The 11,340-nt window shown below is 68.6% G+C and overlaps 4 protein-coding genes across 4 annotated transcripts; 2 read left to right on the forward strand and 2 right to left on the reverse strand.

Moving 5' to 3' along the window:
• Positions 1–963: 963 nt before the first annotated feature.
• On the reverse strand, positions 964–2,273 carry H696_04321 (hypothetical protein; the record flags this gene model as incomplete). The annotated part of the gene is made up of 5 exons (XM_009498198.1): positions 964–1,197; positions 1,310–1,389; positions 1,579–1,786; positions 1,883–2,027; positions 2,167–2,273. The coding sequence occupies 5 exons, from the start codon at positions 2,271–2,273 to the stop codon at positions 964–966; spliced, it is 774 nt and encodes a 257-aa protein (XP_009496473.1).
• Positions 2,274–4,841: 2,568 nt separating this feature from the next.
• H696_04322 (hypothetical protein) lies at positions 4,842–7,109 on the forward strand (the record flags this gene model as incomplete). The annotated part of the gene is made up of 1 exon (XM_009498199.1): positions 4,842–7,109. The coding sequence occupies one exon, from the start codon at positions 4,842–4,844 to the stop codon at positions 7,107–7,109; it is 2,268 nt and encodes a 755-aa protein (XP_009496474.1).
• An 853-nt stretch (positions 7,110–7,962) lies between these two features.
• H696_04323 (hypothetical protein) lies at positions 7,963–8,574 on the forward strand (the record flags this gene model as incomplete). The annotated part of the gene is made up of 1 exon (XM_009498200.1): positions 7,963–8,574. One exon carries the CDS (start codon positions 7,963–7,965, stop codon positions 8,572–8,574), a length of 612 nt encoding a protein of 203 aa, XP_009496475.1.
• Positions 8,575–9,068: 494 nt separating this feature from the next.
• Positions 9,069–11,279, reverse strand: H696_04324 (hypothetical protein; the record flags this gene model as incomplete). The annotated part of the gene is made up of 1 exon (XM_009498201.1): positions 9,069–11,279. The coding sequence occupies one exon, from the start codon at positions 11,277–11,279 to the stop codon at positions 9,177–9,179; it is 2,103 nt and encodes a 700-aa protein (XP_009496476.1). The 3' UTR covers positions 9,069–9,176.
• Positions 11,280–11,340: the final 61 nt, after the last annotated feature.

Here is an 11,340-nt window from a genome sequence, read left to right on the forward strand (position 1 = left end):
CCCCCCCCCCCCCCCCCATACACACACAAACATGCACAGACACCCACCGCCGCCACACGGGGCTTGCCTCGGTGTGTGTGGGCCTTTTCTCTTTTGACGCGGGGCCAACTGTCAGAGCCACCCCGGCTGGGGCCGATCGTCCGGTGCGCCGGCCCGGGAGGATGGAAAGCACATCAGCGGGGCCCAAACAAGCGAGGCCGGGCGATGGGCGGCCCCCGGGATGGGACTAGAGCTGAGGGGACAGTTTGGGGATATCACGTGCGCATGGTCAGCAATACCGAACTGATGGCGAATTTTGCCCGGCCGCTGAAAGACACACCGAGCGGCACCCCCTTTTTTGCATGCGGGGGCTGGTACGCGCACACACAGCGGGGAAGCCGCCGCCGCCGCCGCCGCCGCACCCAGGACACAGGCGAACGCGCAGGACGCACATGCACACGATGGAGAGATGGGAAAGAGAGAGAGGGAGGGGGAAAAAGGATGTGCGGGTGTGCGATCAGCAGGGAGAGGGGGGCACACACACACACACACACACACACACACACACACAGCATGGAGCACAGTTGTTTATGTTTATAATATCTTGAAAAAGGAGACTGAGGAAGAAGGAGAGGGAGAGACAAGGGGGAGGGAGCATAGGAGAAGGGGACTCGGCTGGATGCACATGGCGGGAGGAGAATGGGTGGTGCGTGATCGCGCGGACGCGCGCATGGAAGGGCAGCAATAGCGAGCGGCTGGTGCGGGGAAAGCACCCTGTGGAGTATCCCCGCCGCGCGCCCGGGGGGCGGGGGGGGGGGGGTCGCCCCTTTTGCGGGCCCACTCCCCTGTCCATTTTCCTCTCCTGAACACCGCCGACCACCCGGGGATGGACACGTCACATGTGGGAAAGCGCGCACAAGGCGCGCGCCCGGAATGAGAGGGAAAGAGGGGGAGAAAGGAAGAAGGAGCGACACTTTGGCCCCCTTAGTCGCTCTTCTGGAAGTGGTCCGGGGCCTTGAGCGAAGCAAGGCAGGAGTAGGCCGACAGAAGAATGATGCCGAGGACAATCAGAGTGATGATGCCCATGAAGACGGCCGGGGCGAAGAAGGTGTAAGCGTCGAACATGCCAGCGCCGGTAAGCCAGAAGCGGTCGGCCTTGGAGGCACCCTCGCCGGGGATGGAACCAGAGGTGGAGGACTCGGCCGGGGCATCGATGGCCTGCGGATGGGGGGCAGGGGCGGTTGGTCAGTGGCGCTTGTCGCAAAAGGCAAGGCAGGAGGGGCCGCGGATGAAAGACACGGGAACAGGGCGCAAGGGGAGGCAGACGCACAGTGTCGGCGACAAGAAGGACGGAAACCGAGGAGCCACCGTAGCCAGTGAGCTTGGTGGTGAGGGCGGTGGCAAAGTTGGCTGCGGATGGGGGAGGGGGGGACAAGAACAGGGCATGTGAGGAGGGGAGAAAGGGGCGGGTTGCAGGTGCTGGGGGTGTCACGACAGGGGGGGAGGGGAGGGGGAGGTGGGGGGCCAGAGCAAGAGCGAGAGAGAGAGAGAGAGAGAGAGAGAGAGAGAAGGACGAGGAAAGGATGGCAGGATACGCACCGGCATCTCCGGAGGCGAAGCTGATGTCAACAACAGCCGGGGCGGCGGCAGCGAGGTCGAGGGCCAGGAGCTCGTCGGTGGTGTCGACGACAATGACAGTGGCGGCGTTCTTGGTGGCCAGGTCCCCGACGACCGAGGTGCTCAGGGCCTGGGCAGAGCCGGCCACATGGGGGTAAGAAGCGAAGGAGTTGGCAGCCTGGATGGCGTCCTGTGGTGGTGGGGGCGGGCGGGGGAAGGGTGTCAGAAAGGATGCTGGTGGAAGGAGGCCAGGAGGCAGGGTGCATCATGCGAGTGGCGCGCGTACGGCGAAGGCGCTCTCGACGGCCAGGGCATCGCCGAAGGTGGACAGGACGATGGAGACGTCGACGACCGGGACATCGGACAGGCGGGCGGTGAGGGACGCAACGTCGTACTCCACAGGAGTGGCGTCCTTCAGGGCGTCGAGATCCCTGGAAAGGGGGAGGGGAGGGGAGCACACATGGGTTAGGCGGCAGGGCACGCATGCGAGAGAGCGAGAGAGAGAGAGAGAGAGAGAGAGGGGAGACACAGGCTCAAATGGCAAGCCGGCGAAGGGGATGGAGGACGCACTCAGTGTCGCTCCAGACGGTGGTGGTGCCAGCCGAGACGACACCAGCCACAAGGACCAGGAGAGCAAAGACGGAGGAGATGAGGCCGCGGGGGGTGAGCGGGGCCATGGTGACTCGCGAGGTGCGGGAGGGGGACGACCAGCGACGGGAACTGCCGTCGGGGGGGTTAGAGAGAGAGGGGAGCCGGGGGCGGGAGGAGGAAAAAAACTATGGGCCAAGGGGGGGGGGGGCAGGAAGGAGAAGGAGCCAAGTGAACGGAATCCAGCCAGCAAGAGAATCGCGCGAGGATGGTGTGTGTGTGTGTGTGTGTGCGCGCGTGGAGAAGGCAGGACGAGAGGAAAGACGAAGGAGAGGGGAGGCATGATGCGGGGGGGGGGGGCTTACAGTGGGAATGGAAGTCAGGTGGGGGGTGTCCACGAAGGCGGGGCCCTGGGTCAGCGTGGTGGCCAAAAAAGGGCTCCACATTGAAAACAAGCCATCTTTGCCACGCCTGCCTGCCGCACCACCCGGCTCCCCCTGCCCTCCCCCCCCCTCCCCCCCCCCACCGGCACCTGCCCCGAGCAGACACCACGATACACCGGAGACCGGGCGGGCCGCGGGCCAGGCACCACCAGCACCACCCGCGGGCCAGGGACTCTGGGCCGGGGATCTCCCTCGTCCTCCGGGGGGGGGGGGGGGCGGGCGGATGCCCAGACCCTGGACGCACGGCGCGGTCAGCCAAGCGGTCTCATGGCTGGGGCGAGGCCCCATGTATGGGCTGGGGGGGGGGGGGGCCACCAGCAGCCCCGAGTGCCCCGCCTGGACCTCGGCGCCGCTGCGAACGACGGTCGTGCCCGCCCCCAGCGGCCGTGGCCGCGCTCACACGCTCTCCCAGACGTGGCCAACAGGCAACCCTCCAGAGCACTTGCACGCGCATGCACACACACACAGACACAGACACACAGACACATTCTCCGAAGAGCGGCCGCGCTCGGCGCCAACCCTAGCTGGAGTGCGCAGCTGGTCCCAGCCGAGAAGGGAGCTCCCGAGCGAGGGAGGAAGCGACAATGGGGTGCCCGGATTTAGCGGCGGCACATGCACCATCAGCACAGCACGGTCTGCCCCGCGCCTGCCAAAGGGGGGGTGGTGGCCCAAGCCTGGCGGCCGAAAAAAACAAAAACACCCAGGCGAGCCGGAGGGCCTGTGAGCCAGGGCCCCCGGGCGGCCGGCACCTGTGACTGGCCCCGGCGTCCCTGCCGCAGGTCCGCCATGGTCCGGCCGCCCGGGCGGGGCGGGGGAGCCTCGCCGTGTGTGCCCCCCCCCCCCCCGCGCCCCAGCCCGTGAAAGGGACAAAAGACTGGAGCCCGGACCGCCCGGAGGGTCGGGCGCGACTGCGCGCTCGGACGGAGGGGGCGCGCGCAGAGGCCCCCCCCCGTTGGCCGGAATACGGGCGCGCAGTTCCGCCCGGCTGTCTCATGTGGCGCGTCCCTGTGTTGTGACGACATGTGATCTGGCGGACTCCAGAACCGCCAGCGTGAATCCAACCCTGTGCGACACACCGCAGGCACGCGCGGTTCGTTCTGGGCTGGCCCGGCTGGGCGCGGCGCCAGCTGGCTGGGAACCGGCACAGGATGGCGCAAGGCGGCAGGGGAGAGGTGGCCTGACGGATGCGTGTTGGACACTCCGGCGCATACTGGGGTGCCGGGCGGAGCAGGTCGCACGGATTCCGACACGCGCGGCTAGGCTCCCCGGTGCCGGTCATGAACACGGCTCGGCGGAATATTCCGCACTATTTTTAGTGGCCAGATCATTGCCCAGTGTGGTTGAGGGGCCTGCCCGAGCACACCCAGCCGGGCCGGGGGTATGGCGGGGCAGGAAGAGGGAAGATCGGCCCATTTCCCCCCCACCCCCCCCCTTTCGAACTCGACCAGCTCTGGGCGTTCGCAGGGGGGAGGTGTCCGGGGAGAATGTGCTTCTGGACTTGCAACACCCAGTTCCACCCTGCCCCCTGCGCGCGGTTCCCCCGCCCGCCGCCTTGCGGCCCGGCTGCCTGACGTGCGGCCCGGCGCAGGCGTGGGCCCCCCCGAACGCCGGAGACTGCAGGCGCTCGCGGGCAGGCCATCCTCCTGGAGGGGCTGAGGGGGGTGGCCGGGGGGGGGGGGGGGGGGGGGGAGGGTCGGGGAGCCGCGCGCCATGCCGACCGGCGCACGGGCGCGGCATACTGAAGACCACCCAGCCCGCCGGCCGCCAGCTCCGGGCCAGATCCCCCTCTTTGACAGCTATATCCCCCCTTGGAGATCACCTCCGCCTGTACGTGCGTCGCCTCTCGGTCTTCCCTCCCGGTCCTCCTCCCTCCCTTCCCCCCCTCCCTCTCACTCACCGGAGCCCCGACACACCCCTCTCCCCAGGCAAGAAAAGAGTACCGCGATATGACGACCATGTCTGCGACCTCTGCTGCCCCGCCCAAGTCTACCGTGCGTTGCCCTCCCTCCCCGCCCCCCCCCCCCCCCCCCTTTGCATCCGTCCCCCCCCCCCCCCCCCCCCCCCCCCCCCCCCCCCCCCCCCCCCCCCCCCCCCCCCCCCCCCCCCCCCCCTCCCCCCCCCCACCCCCCCCCCCCCCCCCCCCCCCCCCCCCCCCCCCCTCCCCCTCCTCCCCTCGCTATGACTGACCGCGTCGCGCCGCCCCTCGCCGTAGACATGTGCTTCCAGGACCTCACGGCCAGCCACCAGCCCGACATGCTGGGCACCGTCACCGGTGCCGGCCTCATCGGCCAGCAGCTCACGGTCCCGCTCACCCTGTCCCCCCACCCGGTGTACACGCTGCCGATGCTGAGCGTTTCGGCCACCAAGGGCACCGGCATCGTGGTGTCGGTCCCGTCCGACTCGCCGGACGACTTCGCCGCCTTCCGCGACCTGAAGTCCAAGCCGGCCTTCTGCGAGAAGTACGATGTCGACCATGCCTGGGTGCGCGACGTGTCGCCGGTGCACATCATCGATGTGCCTGGCTACTCCGGGCCCTGCGCCGAGATCGCCTGCGACGAGTTCAAGGTCCAGTCCCAGAACGATGCCGTCGCCCTGGCCAAGGCCAAGGACGAGGCCTACAAGCGCGGCTTCTATGAGGGTGTCATGCGGGTGGGCGCCCATGCCGGGGCCAAGGTCGAGGAGGCCAAGCCCCTCATTCGCCAGGAGCTCCTGGCCGCCGGGCAGGCCGTGGTCTACTACGAGCCGGAGGGTCCGGTCATGTCGCGCTCGCTCGACGAGTGTGTCGTGGCCCTGGTGGACCAGTGGTTCATCGACTACGGCGATGACGAGTGGCGCCAGACGGCCCTGCGCTGCCTGGCCCGCATGAACATCCCGGCGCGCGAGACCCAGAACCAGTTCGAGGCGGTCTTCAACTGGCTCGGCCAGTGGGCCTGCTCCCGGAGCTTCGGCCTGGGCAGCCGCGTCCCCTGGGACGAGCAGTACCTGATCGACTCGCTGTCCGACTCGACCCTCTACCCGGCCTACTACACGGTGGCGCATCTCCTGCAGCAGGGCGCCCTGGACGGATCGGTCGTTGGCCCGGCCGGCCTGGCCGCCGATGCCATGACCCCCGATGCCTGGGACTTTGTCTTCCTCGGGACCGAGCCGGCGGCCGATGCCCCGGCCGCCGCGCATCTGGACCAGCTGCGCGCCCTGCGCCGGGAGTTCCTCTTCTGGTACCCGTGCGACATGCGCGTGTCCGGCAAGGACCTGGTGCCCAACCATCTGACCATGTACATTTACAACCATGTGGCCCTGCTGGAGGAGCGCCACTGGCCCGGCGGTGTGCGCACCAATGGCCACCTCCTGCTGAACATGGAGAAGATGTCCAAGTCCACCGGCAATTTCATGACCCTGGAGCAGGCCGTGTCGGCCTTCGGGGCCGATGCCGTGCGCATTGGTCTGGCCGATTCCGGCGACACAGTGGAGGATGCCAACTTCCAGTCGGAGCTGGCCAACAAGGCCATCCTGCGTCTGCATGCGCAGCTCGACTGGACCCGGACCTTCCTCCGGGACCAGGCCAACCCGGCCACCGCCCTGCCGGTCAAGGAGCCCTCCGCCTACACGCACCATGATCTGGTGTTCCTGTCGCGCATGAGCGAGGCCATGGCCGGGGCGCTGGATGCCTACGAGCGGACCATGTACCGTGAGGCTCTCAAGTGCGGCTTCTTCGACATGCAGGCCGCGCGTGATCGCTACCGCGATCTGACCGCCTCGGCGCCCACCCCGGCGGCCGGGCCCTGTGGCGGCCTCCTGCGCCAGTTCATCGAGTACCAGGCTCTCCTGCTGGCGCCGATTGCCCCGCACTTCTGCGAGTATGTGTGGCAGGATCTCCTCGGCCACGAGGAGTCGGTCACCGCCAGCCGCATGCCCACCCCGCCGGCCGTCGACCGGATTTGCCTCATGGCCGACACCTATGCCGAGGAGGTCATCCACCGGATGCGCCTGGCCCGCGAGGCGGCCATCAACCCGCCCCGGCCGCGCGTGGCCAAGGGGGTCACCCCGCCGCCGCTGGTGGTGTACGCCTCCCCGGTCCACTGCCGGCTGACCGTCACCCGGGCCTTCACCCCGGTGCAGCTCGCCGTCCTGAGCGCCCTGCGCGAGAACTACTCCTCGGCCACCGGGGAGTTCACCCTCCCGGAGAAGGACATCCGCGATCGCGCCCGCAAGAGCCTGCCCGACCCCAAGAAGGACACCAAGGTGGCCATGAACTTCTTTGCCACGGTGCTCACCCGGTTCGAGCTCCTCGGCGAGTTTGCCTTCAACGACCAGCTGCCCTTCGACGAGGCCCACATCCTCGGCGAGTACAAGGACTACATCCTGTCCTCCTTCGGTCTCAAGGAGCTGGACATTGTGGACAATGTGGCCGACACCCTGGCCACCCCCTGCGTGCCGGAGATTGCCTTCACCCTCCGGGTCAAGGAGGACGAGGCCCAGGAGTAGGTGCAGGTGTGTTGACCGGGCCGCCGCCTGCCGCCGAAGACGGGCGAGATGTGATATGCCGGACACGCGCGCGCGCGCGCGCGCGCGCTCCCTCCCTCTCTCTCTCTCCCCGCCTTCCTGTTTTCCCCAAGCACCGAGCAGGTGGTGGTGCAGGCTGCCTGCCTCACGACCATATCCCCCTCCCCCCTCGCCCTTCTCCTCCCCTCTGGCTCCTCCTTCTCTCGGCTCCCGCTCTGTGCACGCCTCCCTGCTGCCGTCCGTTCGGCGGGGGCGCAAGGAGGCGACCAGCGAGCGAGGCGCATCGGGCCTGGACACCGTCCATCGTGTTGCTGCATGATGCACGGCATGTATGCATGAAATACCAACAGAGTAGCAATATATACACACACACGTCGATCGTGTCCCCTTCTGCAGTTCCGCGCTTTCTTTCGAGGGGGGAGGAGGGGGGACGTCCTGCCTACGTGCATGTGCAAGGCCGCCCTCCTGCCGTTTCTGGCCCGCATCGCTCCCACGAGCAGGGAGCACCTGTTCACCTGGCCGGGGATGATCACATGCCCACGGCCATGCGCCGGTCAAAGCACCGAGTCTTGCGTTGCATGCGATCTGGGCCGAGCGGCGTCCCGCGGGCTGCCCCATGCCCGCACGCCGGGGCCTCCCCACGTAGGTGCGATCGTGTGGCCTTGCTCTTTTGCGGCCCACGCTGCGCCTCGCCCCAAAGAGGGGGTGCGATCGCGGCGCCTCGGCCAACCGGTCGTGAAGACAACAGTGATCCACTCCCCCCCCCCCCCCTCCCACCCCTTCTGTGCTCTTCCCCTTTGCCCCTGTTCCCCCCTCCCCCTTCCCCTCTTCTGACATGACCGAGAAGCGCAAGCGCAGCGAGGAGTCCGACACCTCGGCCCCTTCTGACCCGGTGGACAAGCTGCTGGCTGGCCTGCCGGAGGTGAAGCGCACCCGCGGCGGGCGCCGCAAGGCGCAGGCTGCACCTCCTGTCGAGGAGCCTGCCGCCGTGGCGGAGTCTCCGGAGGTGCCGGCCGACGACAAGAAGGCCGACAAGCCGGCCAAGAAGGCCGGGCCGCCGAAGTTCATCGTCTTCGTCGGGAACCTTCCCTACAATGTCAAGGCCGAGGAGGTTCGCGAGGAGCTGTTCAAGCCGCTGGTGGAGTATGTGCGCGATGTGCGCGTCCGCGCGGAGAAGGGCTTCGCTTTCGTGGAGTTCAAGAACTACACCTCCTACAGCATGGCCATCCGCATGAACAAGACCTCCTTCAAGGGGCGCGAGGTCAAGGTCGAGGCCACGGTCGGCGGCGGCGGCAACAGCGCCGCCCGCAAGCAGAAGCTCATGAAGAAGAAGGTGGAGATGAACAAGAAGGTCCATGTCCAGCTGAAGACCATGCTGGACGACTCGCGCCTCAAGGGGGCCATCTCGCGCGCCACCGCCGCCGGCAAGCTCCCCGAATCGTCGTAGGGGTTGGACAGGCCACTCCCGGCCAGCGTGGGCTGGGCCAGCCGTCGTCTCTTCCTCTTCCTCCTCTTCCTCTTCCTCCTCTTCTTCTTCTTCTTCTTCTTTTCGGACCTCGCTCGCCCTCTCCCTCTCCGCTTCTATCCTCTCTCCCTCCGCTCTCGCCCCTGCTTTCGCCCTTTCCCGGCCATCTGGATGTTCAAATACAGCTCTTTTTGTTCAACCCCACACGCTCGCAGATGCCGGGACATGCTCGTACATGCGTCTGCGCCTGGGCAAGAGTGCAGGCAGCGTGACACGCGGGGCCGCACAGATACACCCGCCCACCCACACGCCTGGACTGTGCAGGTCGTGGATGTACCGCGAACAAGTTTACACGCACACACACACACACGCGCGCAAGAAAAAAACCAACACTAGCTCCCACTGTCACACCCACGCATGCCCACTACCCTTCTATCCTTACGTCTCCGACTTTTTGCTCACGCATACACACACCAGGCCGTGTTGTGTCCAGGGACGTCCGTCGGACCGAGGGAAATACCTCTCCTTGGCAGCAGGTACATTGCCGGGCGGCGCGAAGACATGGCATGGATGAGGGGCAGCGCCTACGACCCCCATGCCGGGGAGTCAGCCCGGTCCGGGTGCAGGCGCTCGGAGTGTGTAGCCTCCAGGCCGGCTGCCACGTCGGCGGTCGCCAGCGGCGGGAGGTTGACTGTCCCCGGGGCTGGCGGGCTGGCCACGCCCACTCCATCGGAGTGCTGATGGTGGCGCGGCGGGATGGCTATCCCGATGGGTGGTGACAGGCCGTGCGCCTGGGCCCGGCTCGAGGGCAGACTGCGGACCCCGCCGGGCGGCGGTGGTGGCAGGAAGCTCGCCCCGGGTGACAGAAGCAGCGGCGAAGCCCCAGGCGTCGCCATGGCATCGATCACGGCCGCCGTGTGGCTGACGTACCCGAGCCGGCCGCTGCCCGGGCCGAGGCTGGGCCGCGGCCCGCGCGGAGTCTTCACCACCGCCCCGGGCGGCCATCCCCCTTCGGGATCGGACTCGAGGTCGGGCCCGTCGTCCGAGTCGCCGGGCTGCTTGGAAGCGCGCGAGCCGGGCCGCCCAGACACGGGCCCCGGCGGCGGCGTCGGCGGCGACGGCGGCAGCGGCGGCGGCGGCATCGCCGTGTGCCACATGATGAAAAGGCTCAGGAGCAGGCCCAGGCCGATGCACGACCAAATGGCGGCATAGGGCCCGGCGCGGTGGGCCACTTGGCGGCGGAAGGCGGCCGGCTGGTGGCCGGGCACTCCCACCGGGCCAGGGGGCAGGGGCAGTGGCTCGGGCGCCCCGGGCGGCCGGGGACGCGGCCCGATCAGCACCGCATCCTCCGGCAGCCGATTGACAAACACCACATACATGTCCAGGGGCCGGGCGCCGCGATTGGGCAGGACCGCATGGCAGCCACATCCCCGGCACGAAAGGGGCCGGTCCATGGCCGGCGCGTCATCATCCTCGGCCGAGTCGCTTGGGGTGCTCGTTGACCCATCGCCATTGCCACGGTCATCGGTGTTGCTCCTGCTGCTGCTGCTGCTGCTGCTGCCGCCGCCGCCGCCGCCGCCGGGGCCGGGGCCATCACTCCCGCTGAGGGTGTCAGCCCCTTGCCCCGGCGATGGCTCAGGCGCCTGGCCGATCACCCACGGCTGCGTATGCTGATACACCCGGGCCGCCACGTCGAAGCGCTGGGACACGGTGATGGCGGCCGTGTCGGGCCCCGGGGGCATCCCCTCGACGGCGACCCGGCACCACAGCCGACTGTCCCCGACCAGGCTGATGGTGGCATTGAAGTTCAGCGGCCCGCCAGGGCGGAAGGTGTCCCGATGGAGGACCGCCATGCCGGCGGCCCCCGGCCCAGGCTGGGCCTTGAGGAAGGCCCGCGCGAGCGGCTGCTCCAGGTACTCGATGGTCACGCGCAGGCTGGCCAGGTCGTCGGCCGGCTGGCCGCGGTTCGCCAGCTCGGAGATGTCGATGTGCGTCTCGATGTCCACCTGGGACCCCTGCAGCAGGTCCAGGCCAATGGGCCAGCTGGGCCCGGAGGCCGGGGCAAAGCGCCCGGTCCGGGTGACCCCCCAGCGCACGGGGTCCAGACTGAGGGCGGGCCTCACCGGTCCGGGAAAGATGACGGCCGTCACCCCGGCGCAGGAGCCCGGGCTCGGGTGGGCGGCCTCGAGCAGCCGAACCCCCGTGGCATAGTCCCAGGGTATCTTCTCCATGCGGCTGGTCCCGCCGGCGGCCAGCGATCTTTCCCCGGTCGAAGGGTAGGGAGTTGACAGGCCGGTGATCAGGGCCACGGCCGCGAAGAACCCCAGCACCAGGGCCAAGCCGCGCTTGCGATAAGCCCACACCGGAGCCAGGAGGCCCCCGGGGGCCGGGGGCGTGGGGGCCGAGCCGCGAAGCGACTGCGATCTCGGGGATTTGCCGGCCACCCGGTGGTCGCCGGAGTCGGCCTCGCTCACAAGGGGGGACACCTCCTCGGAGAGGATGTCGGCTGGTGGGTCCTCATCGAGGCCGGAGCCGCGACCCAGCTGGTGCATGTCCGTGGAGTATGGGTCGCCATCGGGGCCCGGGCCGATGTCCTCCAATTCGATGTCCTCGTCGGCATAGCCGGTACCCCAGCCGGCGAGATCGGCCGAGTCCGAGTGGAAGAGGTTCGCCGACCGGAGCTCCATGGTGCATGAGTCCGTGGGCGGATGCGCGATATGCGGGTAACCAGTATGTTGGTGGTGGCAG

Source organism: Fonticula alba, assembly GCF_000388065.1.
Source record: "Fonticula alba strain ATCC 38817 unplaced genomic scaffold supercont2.7, whole genome shotgun sequence".
NCBI classification, from domain to species: Eukaryota; order Rotosphaerida; family Fonticulaceae; genus Fonticula; species Fonticula alba.